Source organism: Callospermophilus lateralis, chromosome 1 (genome assembly GCF_048772815.1).
Source record: "Callospermophilus lateralis isolate mCalLat2 chromosome 1, mCalLat2.hap1, whole genome shotgun sequence".
In the NCBI taxonomy this organism is placed as follows: domain Eukaryota; kingdom Metazoa; phylum Chordata; class Mammalia; order Rodentia; family Sciuridae; genus Callospermophilus; species Callospermophilus lateralis.
In genome coordinates, this window is record NC_135305.1 from 196,974,119 (window position 1) to 196,998,015 (window position 23,897).

The 23,897-nt window shown below is 34.2% G+C and overlaps 1 protein-coding gene across 16 annotated transcripts in view; it reads right to left on the reverse strand.

Moving 5' to 3' along the window:
* The window catches only part of Clasp2 (cytoplasmic linker associated protein 2), a 199,956-nt gene that overhangs the window by 148,648 nt on the left and 27,411 nt on the right, over positions 1–23,897 (reverse strand). For 15 of the 16 annotated variants that reach the window (XM_076843304.1, XM_076843263.1, XM_076843290.1 and 12 more), the window contains 4 exons: positions 23,152–23,243; positions 21,968–22,043; positions 20,227–20,324; positions 4,976–5,046 (listed from right to left, as the gene is read on the reverse strand). In XM_076843304.1, the coding sequence (XP_076699419.1) occupies positions 4,976–5,046; positions 20,227–20,324; positions 21,968–22,043; positions 23,152–23,243 (337 nt within the window). Of the gene's footprint in view, positions 1–1,561; positions 1,682–4,975; positions 5,047–20,226; positions 20,325–21,967; positions 22,044–23,151; positions 23,244–23,897 lie in introns of those variants that run through there. The other variant, XM_076843328.1, reaches the window with a different exon arrangement.

Below are 23,897 nucleotides of genomic sequence, written 5' to 3' on the forward strand. Positions count from 1 at the left end.
CCCTCTAAGCTTTGTGATTGTTACTTTGATTTAAAAAAAAAATCAATACATTTCTAAACTATCTGAATGTATTTATTTGTTATCTGAAAAGAGAAAAATTAAGATCTACATTACTACCCAATGAACCCAAAATGTTTAAGAAAATGAAATGTGGACCTGGTCCAAACCAAATACAACGTTTAAAGATGCCTGCAAATTAAGGTTTGTTTGTGTTTTCTTAAAGGGAAGAAATTTTGCAATATTCTTAAATATATAAGAACTTAATTTGATGTCTTTTGCCTTAAAAATCAGTAGTAAAATTACATTCTTATTTATTTCCATAAGGTCATATAAAAAGTTACATAAATTCTTGAAATAAATTTTTGGAATAAATCATAACAATGTGCAAAACCAAATTTACTATATTTCCATTTGAATGTGCATAATAGTTTAAATGACAATACCATCATTTTGGCAAGTTTACATCCTAATGGGCATGGCTCCAAGTAGACAGACAAACTCCTTAGATAAAAGAGGTCATAATATAGACCCAAGAAGGCTGAAATTGTTAAGAGTTAAAACATCCAAATACAAGCAAGTCCTCCTGAGAAGCCTAGTAAAAAACATGCAAAGCACTTTTTGAGAAACTTTATATTCCCCTTTGCACATATCTCACATACTGGTGTGATCACAAAATATACCTTTAAGCATCTTAACAAAAGGTTTAACACTAGGGGAAATAGGCTCAAGGATTAAGTGTTATGAAGAACAATATCACATGCTCACTTGGGACTTTAGATTTTGTCTAGTTTGTTTTCTCTGTCTGGATCAACATATCTTCAGCAAGTCTCAGTTTCCTAATCTGTGAAATGGAAATACCAAAATAGTCTGCATACTTCCTGGATTTGTACCGGAATTAAAATATTTTAAGTACATGAAAGTCCTTTTGCAAACTATAAAGCACTATAGAAATATTGTTTTATGACTATCCTTAACAAAATAAAATACTGAAAAATTTTTAATCAAATTATATCCTGTAGAGAATTCTTAAAAGGCTATTTTCTAAAGAACTGTTTACTAGATACACTGACAAATCACAAGCATACTAATTAAAATAGTGTCCATGGCAAGCCATTTTGCTTCTTTAAATATTCGATTAGCACAGAATTCTACTTGTATCGAATACAACAGGAAAGATGCCAAGCTAGCTAATCAAACCTTCCTGCCAAAATCTGTCATTCTTCCAAAGGCCATGTTCTCCCTTCAAAAGCTTTTGCATACATTCCACGTTTCTTCCAATATCCCTTCATATCCAATACCAAAGACTGAAAGCTTGCTTAGATTGCAAGCTAAATTTGTCACCTTATGTTTGCAAGATCCCATACAGAGACATCAAGTGAAAAAAGATACCAAATGACAAGCACACACATGCATAAATGTATACATGAGCGTACACACACATACACAAACACAGAAATGTCCTTCATTCTTTAGGGAAAAATACATTTCTTAATAGCAAATGATCGACACCTTAAAAGGAAGTGTATAACACAGCAAAAGAGGAAAAATAAATCTTACTCACCATCTCCCATAGCCATTCAGATGGTCCAGGGAGCTCTCTCAAACCAAGAGGTCAAACAGCACAGCAAATAAGTGTACCTCAGTGCCTGCGCCACTGGGCTCGGCCTGCAGCCTGCAGACACCCGGAGCACTGTGTGACCCAGGCCGCGCTGCAGCTCTGCACCGCAATAGCCAACAGCTGCTACTCCACTTCAAAATAAAAGTCTGGGGTCTTGCTGAAAACCTTCGTTTATTTAGCAGAGCCTAGCAGGGCTTGATCAAGATTATTCTTTAACTGTACATATGCTGTTAGATACAGGTGGTGATATTTCTCCTTGTACTGGCTGCCTGAAATTTAATCTAAGAAAAGCTCTGGGAGTCAGTAAATGCCATTCCACTAGGGGACTTTTAATGCAATCATCAAAACACAAGGCATGTGTTCAGCAATCATTTTCTGCTTCCCTAAAGATACCCATGTAATCAGTAGCAATCACATGATCGAATGGATTAACTGATTTGTGCCTTTTTAAAAAGGTTTTCATCCCTTTGTCATTACCTTTTAATATTTACAACAGAAGACTGCTAGAAGTACACAAACAGGAATAGCCCAGTTTCCACGATTAACTGCTTTCATTATGCAGGAAGCATTTCTGGCTGCCGTAAACAAATCACGTCAAAGGCAGCCCATCAAAGGCTGCTCTGTGTGGGGACAGCAGGGCCACAAGAAACAAAGCTTGCTTCTGGTAGAAACAGAACCTAGCCAGTGCGCAGCTGCAAGGACGCAGAGCACCCTCTATCCAAGCTACACAACCATCAGGATTTTATCAAGCTCTAAGAAGGCCCTGGGGTTCATGGTCCCAGACAGATATGCTTTTAAATCAGCCTAAAAAAAGAGTTGCTTTGCTTTTCACCAAATGATCGGCACCTGTTTATTTTGTTTATAAAAATAAACAAAACGAAACTGGAAGTTACCTTATTGACTCATATAAACCAAGTATCAAGGTAATTTAAAAGCCTAAGGTCCATGATTTGTATTATTAAGTCTTTAGAAGCAATTAATTCCCTTTCTAACAACTATTTAAAACAGAGAAACTGGAAATACTTTACCATGATTACAAACCACACTGTGTTAGGTCCTATATACACACCAAACAAATCAGAATTATGCACAGCTATTTTCACAGTGAAAAAAATACTTACAGTCAGAGTCGCCAACACTGCTGATGATTACATCTTGGTTAGTATAGAATATTATCTAGAAAGCTTCATGATGATACCAGACCCTGCCATAATCACAGGGGCCCTCCAACTTTCAGTTTTTTCCTTCTTACTGGGGAAGTGTTGCCTCCTTTCAGCCACAATCTGATTATTTTTAATTCCAGGTCCTTCTAATTCTACTGCACTTTGGGACTCTGCCTAACTTAACTTTTGTAATATGAAAATTAAAGTCATGCTTGAAAAATCCTTAAGACAATAACAACTACAACAAAAAAAGTACATTTATCACTATTTCCAAATTAAATGATATGTTCAAAGTTCTGATAAAATTTACTTAGTCTTCTTGAGTGTGCTAAACTAATGCTTTGGAAAATCAAATCAAAGAATTCAATCAGAACTTCAAAGTACAGATTTGACAATTATGTTCGGAACAGAGGCAACCATCGCAAGGCAAACTACAGTTTTAATCTGCAGTTGTTTACCTGAGGATACCAACTCCATGATGTGGAAACAGCTGATAAACCAGGTGAAATGTACTGCTGTGAAAAGCATCTTAACTATATTCTTTACCCTAAAAATGTGCATTATAGACTAACTTTCACATACTTGCATAAAATACAAGTATATTTAGATCATAATCTCCAATATACTCTCTGATATACTGAATTCAAGAAAAATAAATGCCAGATACTAACTTCAAACCTCTCTGTTTATGGAGAGATAAGACAAAAAGAAATGAATCAAGGGGAAAAAAATGCTTCCATTCCAAAGGTAACAGAAATAATTGCATTAAATATAAGAATGACAGTGCTTTTAAAATAAACCACATTCAAACAATGAATCCTTAAATTTTATAAGATATATTATACATTTTGCCTTAAAATTATAACTATAGTCTGGAATACACAAATGATGACATTATGAAAACACGTCTCCATTCAAGGAATTCTAACAACTCTTCCTTTTCCTGCTTTTTCTGCATTTCTATAGACATGGATAGATATAACTGTTACAAAACTTAGGAGAAGAATTTAAACACCTATTCAGACCAGAAGTGAGAAATGGCTGGCAGTCAGGGTGAGAACTGGTAGCACTAAAGACAATTTGTATTTCTGAATTAAGTTTAAACTAGGATAGATACAATGTTTATAACACCAAATTCTCACTCCATTTGACTTTTTGCAACACAATGAAACAGTCTTGGTTTAACCTAGAGGAAAAAAGAAAAACTACATTGTATTTTTAACTAGCTTTATTATTCCTTAACTATATACTCAAACAAAAAATTTTTTCTCCAATGTCATTTACATTACCAAGCTAACCACTCTCTCTAATATGAAGCTACTTTCCTAGGGGGTAAAAAATCATCTATATTATCTACAGAAACATATTCTTCACACACCTGGCTAATTAATATTTAATGATTTAAGTCAGGTAAATGCTACCCAATAAAACTAAACACAATTTATTAACCTAACCACAAAATCAAATAAATGACAACTGATTTGTGGATGTGGATGCTAATTCCAAATCTCTCCAAAATTCCAACTTGGTCTCATTCCATTTAAGAAGCAAAAGATTATTATTCTATAGTGAAATTTTGAAGGATTCACTAGTATCATCATCACTGAGAGTCTGCACACAGGTTTAAGAGAGGTTATCCACTATACAATTTCTAGTAAAAACAACGAAGTAAAACAATTACTCTGGGCATAAAAACATACTTCATTCATGTAACATGAAGGGCAAGAGGATTATAATACATCTTCAACCCACACACAACACAAAGGCAAAAGAATGGCATCATTATACACTACACTAATAGTAGTACATCATTGTACTACTATTAATATTTTACTTACTCTAAAAGCAGTCCAAGGGTAGATAATAATCAGCAAAATATAAACTTTTTTGTTACTGTACCCAGGTAATTTTTCTTTCTTTTTTTTTATTTTTATTTTTTTAGTTGTCAATGGACCTTTATTTATTTTTATGTGGTGCTGAGAATCAAACCCATGGCAAGCGCTCTACCACTGAGCCACAACCCCAAACCTCCCCCCCGCCCACCCACCGGCACAGGTAATTTTTCAAACTACAAAATCAACTCTTTGAATTTGCTATTTAATAGTTGATTTGAAAACACAATTCATAGTGTCTAAAACTTGGCTAAATAATCTTAGAACTGTTTGAAAACTGGAATAGCTTAAATTACTCTTACCTTTGCAGACACTCAATATCATACCACCCGAATTGTGTACTTCATCAAATTTGGCAAATATTCTTTCTAATCTGGGAATAAAGAATAAATAGTTTTTACACACGTGAATAGAAAGAATTTCCATCACCATCTCTCTTAGGAAGAAAACAATTCTAGGGATTCAGCTGGTTCACTAAACAACTGTTGTCTATAAGTAACTCACTGAAAGAAGACACAAAACCTAACCACTCTTCAATTAAGAGAAAAAACCAAATGTAGGTAGGATTCTACATTCTTTTTTTTTTTAAATATTTATTTATTTATTTATTTAAGTTATCGGCGGACACAACATCTTTGTTTTGTATGTGGTGCTGAGGATCAAACCCGGGCCGCACGCATGCCAGGCGAGCGCGCTACCGCTTGAGCCACATGCCCAGCCCGGATTCTACATTCTTGCAGGTACATTTGTAAAAAGACAACTTCCCACAATGCAGTTTCATTGTAAAACTATTTTTCCAAATCCAGCAAAACTTTTCCAGTTGCAACCTTATAACAAATCTACTTAGTCACCCAAACATTTTTTTTGTTGTTGTTAAAAAAAAAAAAGGCAACCATAAAAACTTAAAACATTAGGAACTAAAGTAATGCTGATGAGACTGATAATCTGATGCTTTCCCTGTCAATCTATTTTCATACAACAACAATTCCACTGGTACTACTAATTTTATATTCAGGATAATTACTCTTTCTATACTACTGCTATCGCCTTTTTCAATCAATGTTATTATTACAAAAGTAATACTTATTATAAGAGGAATTTAGTAACTATAAATAGAAAAAAATACAACACACATTCCCACCATCCAGAGAACTTAATTGTAGCATTTCTGATGATTTTATATTCACATATAAATTATCTTCAGAGTGATCATGCTGACAGTAATTTTTTTTTAAGTTTGCTTTTTCCTCAACTCTATAATGTATCATGCTATGGTTTATTATTAAATTCATGACTTATTGATTTGGGGAAGAGAGGAGAGCATTGTCGTTAAATGCTAAATATTTTTCTCTGGCTTACTATTATATTTCGGTCACAAGTTTATCTCATAAATCCTTATGTAAGCCTTAATCCACATCCTGTTATTTCTTATAAATCACAGATAGAAGTATTTTTAGAAATAAGCCATTAGCTAATTTCAGTAAGAAATAACAAAAATAATTTTTTTCAGTTGGAAATCCTTTAGAGATATAACAGATTTCTAACACTGAAAATCCTTTAGAGATTATAACAGATTTCTAACATTTCATTATAACAGATTTCTAACCTCATCTCCTATCCCCACTAATCAAAAAACACAACTATTTACATATCTGAAAGTATGTCAGTGGAAAGACACAGGTCCCTTCATGCTAGAGTAGTAGCTTCCAGAGGGCTGAACAGATAGTAGGCAGGTTGCCCAGAAGTAAGATGTAGACGTGAGAAAGAAGAGAACATTGAAATTGTAAGCTGACACCTCAGAATGAAATCCAGACAGACCAGGAACAAAAAGGAGAGAATTTAAGAGAGCTGTTTAACAAAAAAAGCAGAAGATATTAAGAAGCATGAGACTGGGCTGGGGTATAATTTAGTGGTACAGTGCTTGTTTAGCCTATGTGAGGCCATGGGTTCAAACACCAGTACTCCAAAAAGAAAAAAATATACAGTTCAGTTGTTCTTAATATATCCATAGTTACGCAACTGTTCTCATAATCAGTTTTATAATATTTTCACACCTCCCAAAACAACCACACACCCATTAGCATCACTCCCCATTGACCCTCTTCTCTCCAGTCCTAGGCAACCACTGATCTACTTCCTGCCTCTGCCTATGAGTTACTATAACTGGCCATTTAACACAAATGGAATTATAAAATATGCAGCCTTTTGTGACTGTCTTCTTCCATGGCTCATGCATGTTGTAGCCATCCCTATTTAGGGCCAAGTAATATTCTATTGAATGAATATACTGTGTTTTGTTTATCTGCTCATCAGGACATAAGTAGATGAAAGGTGTTTCCATTTTTTTAGCCACTATGAATAATGCTGTTATAAACACCTATATGAGGGTTTTTGTGAAGACATATTTTCCTATCTGTTCAGTATGTGGCTAAGAATAGAACTGCTGAGTCATGTGATAATTCTACATTTTACATTTGGAGGAATTATAAACTTTTCCAAAGTTGCAGTATCATTTTATATTCCTGTGAATGTTTCAATTGTTCTACAGCCTCATTATTATTTTTTTTTATTTTAGCTGCCCTAGGGGAATGTGAAGCAGTGTCTCATTGCAGTTTGATCAGTATTCCCAGATAACTAAATTTTATTAAGCATCTTTTTATGTTCTTATGGCCATATGTATAAGAAATCTATTTAAATACTATGTTCATTTTTAAAATTGGATTATCTGTCCCTTCTACTGTTGAGGTGTGAAAGTCCTTTATGTATTCAAGATATAAGTTTCTTATGTAATAGTTGACTTGCAAATTTCCCACTATATAGGTTTTCTTTTTCTTTCCTCATAGTGTCATCCAAAACCAGTTTTTTAACTGTGATGAAATCAAATTTATCTAATTTTTTTCTTTAATTGCATATGCTTTTGGTGTTGTGCTTTTTAAGAGTTTCATCATTTTAGCTACTTTTGGTTTTATGCTTCTTTCTGAGTTAATTTTGGGATATGTTGTGAGGGAAAGAGTAATTTCATTCTTTTACAGGTGAACATTCAGTTTTTACAGCAATATTTGTTGAAATGACTAGTCTTTCCCCATTGAATGATCTTAATATATCTGATGAAAACCAACGGCTTTATAATTATGTGTTTATTTTTGAACTCTCAGTTCAGGAGCATACGATCAGAAATTATATTTTTAAAAATATCAGACAAATAAAAATATATAATTATTACCTTTAAACTATTTGATTTAATGGCTTTATAAATTGTATTTCAGTTGTTTTAACAAAAAGAATGGCTTTGATATAAATATAAAGGTAAACAAAAACAGAACTTTAACTTTAGAGAGCTGTATCCAAAAGGAAATTTGGAAACCACAAAAAGAACAGTATTTGAGAGGCAAAAATATCTGTTCTGAAAAATCAAAGACTGTAACCACTATGACAAAAGAATACCTTGTTTCAAATGAATGCAACAGTATAAAGTTAACTCTTGAGACTATATACTGGTGGAAAAAGTGAAACATCTGGTAAAACTGGGGGGGGGGGGGCAATATTAATCCATGCTTTTCCCTGCAAAGGTTAAAAAAATCTTTAATATGCATCCAGTATCTTGAGGATTCAAAGTACTACTTACAAAACAATAAGGGTTTATACAAATAAATAAATAAACTTGTTACTTGAAAAAGCAAAGCTTCACTAAACACTTGAAAAAGCAAACCTTGTGTACCCACAAAGAGTTACTCCCAATACCCTACACCTGCTACCAAAGCATCACCAAGAAGAACAATATAAGCACCAATGGCCAATGGCCTAGAAGTCAAGAAGCCTTCAGCTTCTCACCAACTCCCTACCAAAATTCTGGGTCTCAGAGTCTTCATCTGCCAAATGACTAGCCATGTAGAAGAAGGAAAAATATATAAATAAGAATGGCTAAGTAAATAAGTTATTGGCTTATTTCAGTAACAAGCAATGACTACCTGCATGTGATAAAACCCTAACAAATTTTTTTCTTTATTTTAAGCACATATGTATGCATTCAATTTAAAACAAAGGAAGCATTGAAGAAAGATGTTTTCAGTAAACAGTGTTGGATCAACTGAATATGGAGGAAAAGTATCTGAACTCCTGTCACACCACCCACAATAAAACTGCAGGTGAATAAAACTGTAAGATAATCACACAAAAGAATGGCTTTGTGACCAAGGAGACGTTTTCTGTTTTTGTTGTTGTTGTTTGTGTTGGTTTTTTTTTTAGTTGTAGTTGGACATAATACCTTTATTTATTTATGTTTATGTGGTGCTGAGGATCTATCCCAGGGCCTCACACCTGCTAGGCCAGCGTTCTACTGCTGAGCCACAACCCCAATCCCAAGAGGACATTCTTAAAGGCAAAGATTTCTCAAAAAGGGCAAAGAAATCTCCACTCATAAAGGAAATAACCAAGAACTACATTACAAACTTACACACATCAAAGCTAGGCATGGTGGCCTACACCTGTAATCCCAGTGGCTTGGGAGGCTGAGTTAGGAGAATCGAGTATTCAAAGCCAGCCTCAGCAATGGTGAGGTGCTAAACAATTCAGTGAGACTCTGTCTCTAAATAAAATACAAAATAGGGCTGGGGATGTGGCTCAGTGATTGAGTGTCCCTGAGTTCAATCCCTGGTACCCACCCCCAAAAAACTTACACACATCAAAAGACATGAAGAAAGTAAAAAAATCATCATCACAAAGTAGGAGAAGATATTTGAAACAAATATATAGTTGACAATGACTTGTACTCAGCATGGATAAAGGACATCTCACAAATTGATTTCTTAAAAGCACAAACAACTCAGTTTAAAAAAAAAAATTGGTGAGGGCCGGGGTTGTAGCTCAGTGGTAGAGCACTTGCCCTGAACATGTGAGGCACTGGGTTCAATACTCAGCATCACATAAATAAATAAATAAAAATATTGTGTCTATCTACAAGTGTGTGTGTGTGTGTGTGTGTGTGTGTATAAAAAATGGATGAAATGAACACTTCACAACAGAACACATCCAAATGGCTGATTAATAAGTGAAATGCTATTCTTCTTTATTAGTAACCAGAAATATGCATAATACATCCACAATTAAACTACAACACACCCATTGGAAACCTAAAATTAATAAGACTAAAACTAACAATATAAAATATTGGTGAAAATGCTACAGTGTCAATATCAACTAAATGTAAACATACACTCTGACCCACCAATTCCACTTTTAGGTATATATTCAAAGAGAATGAATTCATATGTACACTAAGACACATACAATAAAGTTATTAGAAAAAGTATTCATAAAAACCACAAACTGAAAACAACTGAAATGTCCATCAACAGTATGCACCCATAAAGTATGGTCTATTCATACAATGTAAAAAACTATACGGCTACGAAAACGAACATCTATAGCTAGATCCAACAACCCAAATGAATCATAAAAATATAATGTTAAAAGAAAAAAAGGGCTGAGGAGATAGCTCAGTGACAGAGTGCTTGCCTAACATGCACAAGGCCCTTAGTTTGATTGCCAGTACTGCCTAAAAAAACACATTAACTGAAAGAAGCCAGACATAGCAGGCACCATGGCACACACCTATAATCCCAGCAACTAGGAAGGCTAAGACAGAAGGATTCAAATTGAGGACAGCTCAGCAATCTAGCAAGGTCCTAAACAACCTAGCAAGACACTGTCTCAAAATAAAAAGGTCTGGGGATATAGCTCAGTGGTAGAGCACTCTGCATTCAATTCTAGTACACACCCTGCACCCCAGAAAAGAAATCAGAGACAAAGAATAAACACTGTATGATTCCATGTATATAAAATTCAAAAATAGGTAAAACTAATCTGTAGTGTTAGAAGTCAGTATTGTAGTTACTTTTGGGAAAGACAGAAATGGTAAAGATGAAAAGGGATATGGGAAGGCTTCTGGGATGTAATATTTGACTTCCTCATTTGTATGTTGGATACATGAGTGTATTCACTTTGTTATAATTTACAAAGCCACATATTAATGATTCATGCACTTTTCTCATGGAGATCATAGTATAAAAATTTTTTTTAATATTTTAATAAAAAGTAATTTCCATCTCCTAGTTCTGGTCTTGTATGTAAGAAGCTTGGAAGTTGCCACTCTGCCCTAACAACAACCAGGAAGTTAAAATAACTAAAAAATCAACAACTTTTCTTAGCTCTAACTATAAGACAAGCTGGGTCATGTGCATATGTAGCTAGGAGTAGAACTGCTTAATTACATTATAATTCCACATTTAACATTTTAAGAACTATTAACTATATTCCAAAGTTGATACACCATTTTACATTCTCATGATGATTTCAAACTGGAAGCAGGCAAAACTGAAGAACCAGAATTGATTCCAGCAGAAACCTCTCCAGGAACCTATGCCAGAGCAGGAAAACCAGAACTGTAGTTGACAAACTACTAGAAGCTTAAAGTGGATAAGTCTAGGCCTCAATAACGCCAGAGCAAACAGTCCTGGGGGAACATCATCCCTAATCCCTCTAGAATGGCTAATTTGACTTGTCAACTTGATTGAATTAAGAGATGCCTATGATTAAGGGACTTCTGGGTGTGGCAATGAGAGTGCTTCTAGGAATGACTGGCATGTGGGTAAACCAACTAAAGTGGAGACCCTCCCTAAGCGTGGGCAGCACCATAGGATGATGGCTTGGATGAAATAAAACTTGGAAGAACAGGGAAGCAGCAGCAGATGCAAGCTGGATTCTTCTTGAATGGGTTCTTGATTGCTACTGTGATCATCTGAAGATATCAGACTCTGCTTCTTCACTTTTCAAAAAGGACTCTGCCAGTGATTCTCTAGATAGTTTCCAGAAGCCTTCAGTCTCAGACTAGGGAAGCACCCCTGATCCCTCTTGTTCTGGGGCTTTAGCCCCTTTGACTGCACAGCTACTGATTCTTCCAGCTCTCCAGCCTACAGATGGCCATTGTGGACTATCCATCTTCTATTTTTGTAAGCCTACCTAATAAAGCCCCTTTTTAAATTATACTTCCTGTAGATTCTGTTCCTCTAAAGAACCCCGACTAATACACCCTCCCTATACACATACTTGCTTATTTTATTTACCTCCAGAAGTTCAACCTGGTTTTCAGCATAGGGAATGGAAAATAAACCATTTTTAATTATGCTAGACCATTCTGTTCTTAAGGTCTGCCCTTAGGAGAAACTATTTAAGCAGAGCCTAATCTTCCGGAGTTTTATCAGACTCTAAATGGCCTGGGAGAATGGAGCTAGCCAATTCCAGCCACTATAGCTTTCCACAAGGAGGAAAGAGAATACCCAGCTCCAGACCCCTACTGTCTTCTACAAAAGACAAGGGAAAGAGCTGGCTCCAGCCCACTCAACAACCACCCAGTCTTAAATTGCAGGGCAGAGGGAGAAAAGGAAAGGAGAGACTGAGAATTTCACAGCTCAGAGGCACAAGTTCATGAAATTACTGAGACCTACTCAAAGAACTATGCTATACCTCCCCTACCCACTATACTTTACCAACCTAGTGCTTTAAAAGGCCTGTTTCTAGCAGTTCCTTTTACCTGGTAGTAATGTCTAGGTATTAAAAAAAAAAAAAATACAGAAGGTTTCAAACCAGGTTTAAAAACTATGATTAATAAGTTATGGTCTCTACTTAATAAAGCATTCAAAAGATAGGTAAGCACCCAAGAGAGATGGAAATTCTAAGAACACCTTCTCCCCACCAAAAAACAAAAAACTAGTAATAAATGGGCTTATATGTATACTGGACATTACAGAAGAAAGAATGTCTTGGCTTAAGGATATTTCAATAAATTTTTCTAACACGGAGAAGCAAAAAGAAAAGGACTAAAAAGAAAAAGAATAGAATATTCAAGAAACTGATGTTGGCAGCTACAAAAGTAATATACATGTAATTCAGCCACGTGACCAGCAGGCTAGCTTCATACTAGAGGTTCGAAGCATAGAAGTTAACTAGTGAGATCAAAATAAACACACAAAACTCAATTTACCTTTTTCTTTGACCAGGTCTGAGACGGCCCTCCCTCTGGCTCCTGCCTTGAGCCACCCAGTAGGGCAGCGAGGAGAGAGGGGCAGGGCACGCCAGAGAGTGGCCTTTTATTGGGAACAAGAAATTCAGGGGAAAATTCCATCCAATGAAGGTTGAGGGGGACAGCATTCCAAGGTCAGGGTCAGTGATTGGTCTCAGGGTCAATGGTCAGTCACACCCCCACACAGATGGGTTCTCGCACCTAGAGAGGGTGGGGATTAGTTCCGACAGTTTAGCCAGAACGCCTCACACCCAATCAGGGAGGTGCCCAATCACGTGCGAGAATGGCTTCCCACAGTAATGGCAGTAGCAAAAAAAGAAACAGAAAAAGGAAAAAAGAAATGTATGAAACAATAATCACTGAGAATTCTCCTCAACTTAATGTCATAGCAAACCACAGAACCAGGATGCCCAGAGAAAACGAAGCATAAATGCCATAATCACTACACCTAAGCATGTTATATTCAAATTATAGAAAATCAAAGATAAAGAGAAATATTCAAAGAAGCCAGAGGAAAAACACTTTACCTATAGAGGGTCAAAAGTAAAAATTATATATAATTTCTCAGGTAGAGAAAAAAACTGACAGAAATGAACCCACCAACCTAGAATTCTGAACTTAGTAACTATCCTTTAAAAGTGAAAGAGAATTGAAGACTTTCTCAAATAAAAATTGAGGGAATTTGTTGCCAGTAATCCTGTCTTGGAAGCAATGTTAAAAAGGAATTCTTCAGAGAGAAGAGAAATTATATAGATCAGAGACTCAGATCTACATAAAGAAATCAAACATCACAGAAGTAATGAGTAAAGGATGAAAATAAAACTTTAATTTTTCTTTTTGTTAATTTATCTAACAGATGTTTTCTCCAAATAACAGCAACAATGAATTCAATTATATATACTTATGTGTGTGAATGTGGATATATACATATATGTTTATGTATGGTCATGTATAAATGAAATGAATAATATCAATGACACAAAAGGTGAGAAGGCGATATTAGTATCATTTTATTATAAGGTACTCACCCTTTCTGTTTAATGGTACAGTGTTATCTGAAAGTGGACTTGAATTAGTTATAAATGTATATTGCAAACTCTAAGAAACCACTAAAAATTTTTTTATTAGTTGCTCAAGACAATACAATGATCTTGACATATCATACATTTGATTCAAACAGGGTGTGAATTCTCATTTTTCCAAGTGTACGGATTGCAGGATCACATTGGTTATACATCCATGTATATACATACAGCAATCCTAGTGTCAGTTGTATTCTGCTGCCCTCCCTATCTCCCCCTCCCCTCCCCTTCCCTCCCATCCCTATTCTCTACCCATTCTACTGTGACACTTATCTTTTTTTTCCCTTCCCTACCCCCTCACACCATCTTATATATATTTTGTGAACCCATGAGGGTCTCCTTCCCTCTTCCGTGCAATTCCCCTTCTCCCTCCTTTTCCCTCCCTCCTCTTTTCCTTGTTTCGTGGTAATCTTCTTCTCATGCTCTTCCTTCCTACTCTGTTTTGAGTCACCACCCTTATATCAGAGAAGACATTCGGCATTTGTTTTTTAGGGATTGGCTAACTTCGCTTAGCATAATTTGCTCTAGTGCCATCCATTTCCCTGCAAATGCCATGACTTTGTTATTTTTTAATGCTGAGTAATATTCCATTGTGTATAAATGTCACATCTTTTTAATTCATTCATCTGTTGAAGGGCATCTGGGTTGGTTCCACAGTCTAGCTATTGTGACTTGTGCTGCTATGAACATTGATGTAGTTGTGTCCCTGTAGTATGCTCTTTTTAGGTCTTTTGAGTATAGTCCGAGAAAGGGAATAGCTGGGTCAAATGGTGGTTCCATTCCCAGCTTTCCAAGGAATCTCCATACTGCCCTCCAAATTGGCTGCACCAGTTTGCAGTCCCACCAGCAATGTACAAGTGTACCTTTTTCTCCACATCCTCACCAGCACTTGTTATTGTTTGACTTCATAATGGCTGCCTTTCTTAACTGGAGTGAGTGGTTTTAATTTGCATTTCTCTGATAGCTAGAGATGGTGAGCATTTTTTTGTGTACTTGTTGATTGATTCTATATCCTCCTCTGTGAAGTGTCTGTTTAGATCTTTGACCCATTTGTTGATTGGGTTATTTGTTTCTAAAATGGTTTTTTAATGTGTGTAAGTGATGTGCTAAGAAGGTAAATAAAATGGAATCATTAAAAGCTCAACTTTATGGATAAAAACTATAGTGGAAGACAGTAAATTAAATCCAAAATAAGCACAAGGAAATAACAAAAGTTACAGCAGAAATCAATGAAATAAAAAACAAAAAACTAATAGAGAAAAATCAACAAATTCAAAAGCTGTTTCTTTGAAAATATCAATAATACTGATAAGCCTCTCACAAGGCAAACTAAGAAAACATATATTATAGATAGCAGAAATGAAAAATATACATTTCATGGACATTATAAAGATAATTTAAATGATCCTTTCAATAGATGCAAAAAAGCATTTGACAAAACACAACATCCATTAATAACTTTTTTAAAAACAGTAAAGTAGAAATAAAGGGGAACTTACTCAAATTGATAAAAGATACCTACAAAAAATCCAAAGCAAACATGACACTATTGGCTAAAAAAAAAATAGAAAATTTCTTACCAAGATTAGGAAAAAGCATGTATGTTACCCTTACCTTGCCATTTCTTTTCAACATCATATTAGAAGTCCTAGTCCTAGTCACTATGTAGTAAGACAAAAAAAAGGAAATAAAAGGTGTATTTATGGAAAAACAAGAAATAAAACCATCTTTGTCTTTGCAGATGACGTGATCATCTATGGAGAAAATTCAAATTAACTGACAAAAAAATCTGGAATTAGCAATTACGTGACAAGGTTGCAAGATACAAGGATACAAGAGATTTGATTAATTTCCTTTAGAGCTGGTCCTTGGCAAGGACTAATTCCAGGAAACCCCCTTGGATACTAAAATCTGCAGATGCTTAAGTCCTACATATAAAATGTCACAGTATTTATATACATAGGTCAATGCAAATCCTCCCACATATTTTAAATCATCTCTAGATTATTTATTTTATCTAACACAATGTAAATACTAGGTAAATAGGTGTTACACTTTATTATACAGGGAATAATGACAGGAGTCAGTACATGTTCAGTAAAGACACAGATTTTTTTTCCCCAAAAATATTTTCAATAAATATTTCAACCAACTATTTATGGGTAGAATATGTAGATGCAGAACCATGGATGGAGAACATCAAGTGTCTTCAAGCAAGAAACAGGTAGAATTTGAAATTTAAAAAAAAATACTATTTATATTAGAACACACCAAAATGAAATACTTCGGTATAAATTTAACAAAATATGTATATGAACTACATGAGAAAAGGTACAGAACTCTGTTGAAATCAAAGAAGGATGAAATACAGACATACTCCATGTTTGTGGAAAGACTCAATGTTGTCGAGAAGTTATTTCTTCCCAACTTGACGTATAAATTTTATGCAAGCTCAGTCATAAAGTTATTTTGTGAATATAACAAACTGTTTCTAAAGTTAAAATGAACAGGCAAAAGACCTAGAATAGCTAATATGGAAGGAACACAACAAAGTTGGAAGATGTTTTAGTCAGCTTTTTCGCTGCTGTGACCAAAAGACCTGACAAGAACAATTTTTAGAGGAGGAAAAGTTTATTTGACACTCACCATTTCAGAGGTCTCAGTCCATAGATGGCCGACTCCACTGCTGTGGGCCCAAGGTAAGGCAGAACATCAGGGCAGAAGGGTGTGATAGAGGAAAGAAGCCCAGGACATGACAATCAAGAAAGCAGTGAGAGAGACTCCTCTGCTCACCAGGGACAAACTATATACTCCAAAGGCATGCTCCCCAATGACCAACCTCCTTCAGCTACATCCTACCTGCCTACAGTTACCACCCAGGTAATACATTTAAGTGGATTAATGCACTGATTAGATTAAGGCTCTCAGTAACCCAATCATTTCACCTCTAAACTTTCTTACATTGTTTTTTAATTGTAGATGGACACAATGTCTTTACTTACTTACTTATTTATTTATGTGGTGCTGTGGATCCAACCCAGGGCCTCGCACATGCTAGGCGAGTGATCTACCACTGAGCCACAACCCTAGCCCTACATGAGAGCTTTTATGCGACAGCTTATATCTAACCTATAGCTACCTAACCCTAAGACTTACTATAAAACTCACAGAATGTAGAAAAAAATTCTAGTTGACCTTGGGTTTGGTGATGGATTTTTTAAAATATGACATCCATGATAAAAATAATTAACATGCTGGACTTAAAACTAAAAACTTCTGTTCTATAAAGATGGTTGATAAGACAAGACACACAGATTAGGACACATTATTTGCAGAAGACATATCTGATAAAGTCTGCTACCCAAAATACACAAAGATTTCTCAAAACTAAGTAGAAAATGAACAAAATTTCATTTAAGGGGCAAAAGATTTGGACACCTCACAAAAAAAAAAAAATACTGATAGCAATTAGCATATGAAAAAATATTCAAAATTATAAGTCATCAGGGAAATGCAAATTAAAATGACTAAATACCACTTCAAAACTGTTAGAATGGTCAAAACCTAAAACAGAGACAATAACATGCTGGCAAAGATAGAGCAACAGGACACTTCATCCGCAGCTGGTAGGAATACAAAATGAGACTGCCATTTTGGAAGACAGTTTTCAGTTTCTTATAATATTAAACATACTCTTCCATACAACAGACCATAATAATTATAGCTCTTGATATTTAACCAAAGGATATGAAAACTTAGCCCCATTAAAAAAAACTGACAATATTTTTAGCACTTTTTATTATAATTACCAAAACTTGGGAGCAACCAAGATGTCTCTCAGTAGGTAAGTGCATAGATACACTGGTGCATCCAGAAAATAGAAAAGTATTTGTCACTACAAAGAGATATGCTATCAAGCCATGAAAAGACAGAGGAAACTTAAATCCATATGACCGAAGAAGCCAATCTTAGGATTACATACTGCATGATTCCAACTATATAATATTCTGCAGAAGTTAACTACGAAGATAATAAATGATAATAAGATAATAAATAAGATAATAAATCCCCTAGGGGTTTAGGGGAAAGGAGGAATGAACTGGTAATGCAAAGATTTTTTTAAGGCAGTTGAATTATTCTGTCTGATAGTATAAAGGTAGGTAGTATAATGGTAGATGGATATCATTATACATCAGTCTAAACTCATAAAATATACAACATCTAGGGTGAATCCTATTGCAAATTGTGGTCTTTGGGAGATAATAATGTATCAATGTAGATTCATCAATTACTGAATAACAAATATACAACTTTGGTGGAATATATTGATAACAAGGATGCTATGTATATGTGGAAATAGAAATATATTTAGGAATTCTCTATACTTCCAATTTTTCTATGAACCTAAAATTACTCTAAAAATAAAAGTTTACTTAGAAAAAATAAAATAGTAATTTCAATATAAATTTTAAAATGTGTAATATGCACACATACACACACACACTCACACACTCACACATACAAAAAAATACATATGCTGACAATATTTCTTACATCCAAATAATATGCTGCAGAATTTACTCAAATGAAATTCTTGTTAGCCCTGAAAGTAGAAAGTGAATAGATGAACAAATCAACAAAAAGCATATTTACTGGACAATTTTGTTATCAGAAATTAACTGATACTGAGAAAACTCGACAAAGTAACACAACCAGATATGTATGATGAGACTCATGACAGAATACACCACTACCTATGACATAGTCTTATTCTTCCCAAGCCCTCCCCCCCGCAAAAAAAAAAAAAAAAAAAAAAAATCTGATGTAATGTCTACATTCAACTACGAATTCATAGGATATGAAGAAAAAAGAATATGTTGAACCATACCACAGGGAAAGAATCACCAAAATCCAGGATATGGGTTTTTTGTGTGTGTGTGTGCGCGCTACTAGAGATTGAATCCAAAGGCATCCTACCTCTGAGCTACACTCCCAGTCCTTTCTTTAAAATCTTATTTTGAGACAGCATCTCACTAAGTTGCTGAGGCTGGCCTCAAACTTACAATCCTACCTCAAACAGCAAGTCAAAGGGATTACAGACATGCATCACCATGTCTACCATTGAACATAGGAAACTTTACAGGATAAACTACTGGCTTTTTCAACAAATAAAATGCAAGGAAAAAAGAATGTTAAGGTATGTAATTTTAAAAGATCACAAAATATATCAACTAATTGTAATACTGGACTTTATTTGGATCCTGATTCAACCAAACTGCTAAAAACATGTACATTACTCATACTTATGAAGCAACTGAAAATGTAAGCTCTGCCTAGATAAATTGATAAATTGAAAAAAAAATAAGATGTGATAATGGATTTATAGTTGTGAATAAATTTTTTTCCTTTAGAAATATATATACATAAAATATCATAACAATTTATATTTACTTCACAATAATATAGAACAAAGATAAATAGGCCTCTGTATAACACACAAATTGGCCATGAGCTGAAAACTGTTAAGGCTGAGTAATGGGTACACAGAAGTTCATTGTGTTATTCTATTTTAGTATTTATTTGACATATCAAATACCATAATACAAAGTGGAGGAAATCATCTTAACAAATCCCCTTACAGAGTAAATTTCATTATGAAAAGAAGAGAATTTGGTTGGAATATCTTCAATAAAATAAATTCTAGTAAGTAATAAAGAAAAAAAGCACCTCTGAAAAATTTTCTGTTATAACAAATGCTAGTGATATGACTAATTAATGGTTTACTACTCATATATTCTTTTTTTTTTTTTTTTAGTTGCAGATGGACACAATACCTTTATTTATTTATTTGTAATGTGGTGCTGGGGATCAAATTCCATGCCTCATATGTGCCAGGCAAGTGCTCTACCACTGAGCCACACGCAGTTCCAGCCCAAGCCCCACTACTCAGATATTCTTGGTTTCCTTTTTATTTGACTAAGTTTTAAGAGCAGTAGCTGATTCTTATACATCTTTGTTACCCAATAACTTGTACAATACATTCAACAATAGGTACTACTTTACAAATATTTACTTAACTAATGAATTAAAATTTTTACTAAATTCTTACTCAAGCATCTTCCAAATAATGACTTTCACCACCTGGTATCAGAGGATAGTTACCTAATGATGGTATTTAATTATATTCTAAATAATAAATGAATATATAATAAAAGTGACCAGAAATAAGAAGATCCTAAGAACATTGTAAATAGTGCTAATTTATATATGTACCTCCTTTCATACCTTTTGAATTTTAAAACACTTTAAAAGTTTAAACCTTCTTAAAATAAACAAAAATGAAACAAACTTTTAAAACTTGAAACAATAAATAAATAAATTCAGCAAGACTTACCTAGCAGGGGGGATTCCTCTCTCATAAAGATCAATCCTCACTTTCTCTCCTACATGTTTGTAAATCTCCACCATAGCCAATATTGCAGCATCTCTCACCTGTCAAAGAATTCAGAATTTTTTAAGAAACTTATATATGACACAATGAAATACTTCACCTCAAGGTAATATTACACTAGCAAACCAACTTGAAGCTCCAACTTGTTTTAATGCCTCTTAACTCCTAGGGAAATTATAACATGTCATTAACAGAAAACCAAGAGGGCATGCTAAGAAACCTTTAAAGACACCTCATTTTAAACATTTTTTAAAAGATTTTATAGAAATCTAAGAAACTGATGAATAAAAGTTACTAATGTGACTTTCAAAAATTTTATTTGTAATAAATTTATGTAAACAAATATCAATAACCTATATAAATTATTATGGTTAAATTCATAGAAGCCTTATTCTAATAGTTAAAAGGTAGCAACAACCCAAATGTTCATCCACAGATGAATGCATAAACAAATTGTGGTGTATATGATTAGGATTTTATTAAGACTTAAATGGAAGGAAATTTTTAAATGTATTACAATATATATGAACTCTGAAGATATTACGCTAACTGAAATAAATCAAAACAAAAGGAAAAGTGTTTCATGATTCTATTTCCATGAAGTACCTAGAACAATTAACCCCACACAAAAAGCCAGCAGATGGGGAGAACAAAGGGGAAAGAATGGAAAGCTGTCTAATGGGTACAAAGTTTCAGTCTGGGAAGAAGAAAATGTTCTGAAGATGGATGATGGTGATGGTTGCCAAACAATGTAAATGTATTTAATTGCACTGAAATGTGAAACATACACTTGAAATGGTCAGAATGGTAAATTTTATGTTGTACATATTTTACCACAATTAAAAGGAAATTTTTCTTTTTAATTTCCCAAAGAAAATTACTTTTTAAAAAGCTCTAGTTCCTTTACACAGCTCACTGTCAAAAAGCAACCGAAAGCTGGATGTGGTGGTGCACATCTGTAGTCCCAGCTTCTTAGGAGACTGAGGCAGGGGAATCACTAGAGCCCAAGAGTGTGAGGCCAGCCTGGGCAACAAAGCAAGACACTGTCTCAAAAAAAAAAAAAAAAAAGCCCACACACAGCAATTGAACAGAACATTCTACAAACCTGTCAAAGGGCAGCTAAGACCTGAAAGAAGGGAAAACCCTACTTAGGGTCATTTAAATGCCTAAGCTATGCCAAAATTTTCACAGCTAAGATTCAACTTCAATTGGAGGGACGAGATCTAGAACATACTCTTGGATTAAGCCTATAATACAGACAGCTAAGAAAAAGAAATAATATACCACTAACACAAATTCTCCCTGTTAAATAAGGTTTTAACTACTACAAAAAAATGTTAGGCAAAAAAGCTTTTATATTCAGGAATAAAGGAAGCTGACAATCTTTCCTCACAATTAATACACAGGAGGACTATAAGGCAACCCAGAGTCTTTGTGACTCAAACTCAAGAACCCATTATTAAATTTCATCTCTCCTTAATACTAGCAAAGATACTGACAAACTACAGCAACCTATGTGGAATATGTTGTTTAAAACGAATCTTAATGTATTTTTTAAAAAGTAAGGTAAAAATCTTTGTTTCATGGCCACCCTCCACCCTTTCTTCTTTTTGTAAAATGGGATAAGAGCACAGAAAAGAAAGGGTAGCCAACAGTCAATACTTGAATATAAATAAAGTTTTACCTGAGTATTTGAATCACCAAATAGGATACACAAATGTGGTACCAACTTGCTGATGGCTAGTGGCTGAGCCCCAAAACTAAATATAATTTGAGAAAAAGAGAATTTGGTTTCAATAAAATAGTAAACAAAATATCCTTATGCCTTCTTCTTGTCTGTATCAATATGACAATTATGGTAGAGAAGATGGGCACACATCATTAAAACATGAAGGATATGAGACACAAGCAAAACATAATTCTAAACAATGTGAAATATGCAAACTTGAATAATGACACTGAAAACTGTCCATGACCCAAAAAAGCAAAATGCTTAACAAATGGCACTTTTAAACCTAGCAACCTCTCAATTACTTATGAAATCAAAGCATTTGCTTTTGAAAGAGTGATTTTTCTTAGACTGTGGTTCTCAAATAAATATGCAATCCAATGAAATAAGTACATTAAAAGATCATAATAATTTATGATTATTGATATTTGGATGAGTTCACAGGTTGAAAGCAAATGACAGGAGAGCCAAGACCCATAAAAGTTGTGTAGACTGGATGCATTTATAAGCTCTAGATGGCAGAAAGGACCATAGAGCAGTAAAAAAAAACAAAAGAATATTTAAGGAAGTAATGCTACAGGAAAAAGTTGAAAGCTACTACACACTACCTATCAGATTGCATAAAATCTGAAAAAATAGTCCACAAGCAGAACAAAAGCCCCAGTGACATCTATGATGTCTATGCTGTCTAGTTAACTGGAAGAATTTTGTTCAATGTATGATTTTGGTAGCCACCCACAGTGTTCCAGGAAGTTTAAGGCCAAATGGCAAAAGGGGGATGGAGGAGGAAAATGACTATAATATGTGAAATACCATTAAAAGTTAAAAACAATCCCAAATTGGATCCACAATAGAAACAGATCCTAAGTTATACATCAGTCCATTCTATGACCATCTATTTTGGGTGGCTACTATAAACATAATGAAGAAAAATAGAGAACACTTCTTATCACTAAATGACTAAAATTAACATGAAGAATAACATGCATAAAAATATTAGCAATAGTTATTAATTTTGTGGAGATAATGAATAGCTATTCAAAATTTATTCCCATAACTTTCCTTAACCTTGTGAAATGAATTTTTGTTTCTGAGAAATGGAAAACGTAGAGGCTATTTTCAGTAATCATAAAACTTACGTGTTCAAGGTTTCAATAAGACACAGACACACGCCTTCTCGAGATCGAAAATTCTTGTGCTTAAAACCAGAAGCCAACTGTTCCCAAACATACTATTTGAAAGAGGAGTAAACATGTAAAATGAAAAATTAAATTATCCACAATATTTTAACACTTTCCAACCTTATTATCAGCTTTATTGTGTTAATGAATTTTTTCATCAGACTGTTCACTTCTCTACTATAGAATAACCCTTATCCAAAATGCTTGGGACCAGAAGTGTTTCAGGTTTTAGATTTTTTTCAGATCTTGGAATATTTGCATTTACACAAGATATCTTAGAGATGGGACCGAAATGTGAACCCAAAACTCCTTTATGTTTTACATATTCTTCATACACAGAACATGAAGATAATTTTATTCAACATTTTTAGTGCACTGTGTTTGGAGTAGAACCTGTCACATGAGGTCAGGTGTGGAACTTTCCATTTGTGATGTCATGTCAATGCTCAAAAAGTTTTGAATTTTGGAGCACTTTGGATTTTGGGATTAGGGATACTTAAACCTTACTTAAAATTTTTCTAAGCCAAATTTACATTGCAGTTGTTTCTAACCATTTTTAGTATCTTAACTATATTTTTAGTTTTTATATATAATTTTTTACTTTAGATTTCAATTATTGTCAGAAAAAAATGCTTAATACCTAAAAACCTTAGCATTTCCAAAGATATGGTTTCTTGTATGCTTTAGAACCTTAATAACAATGC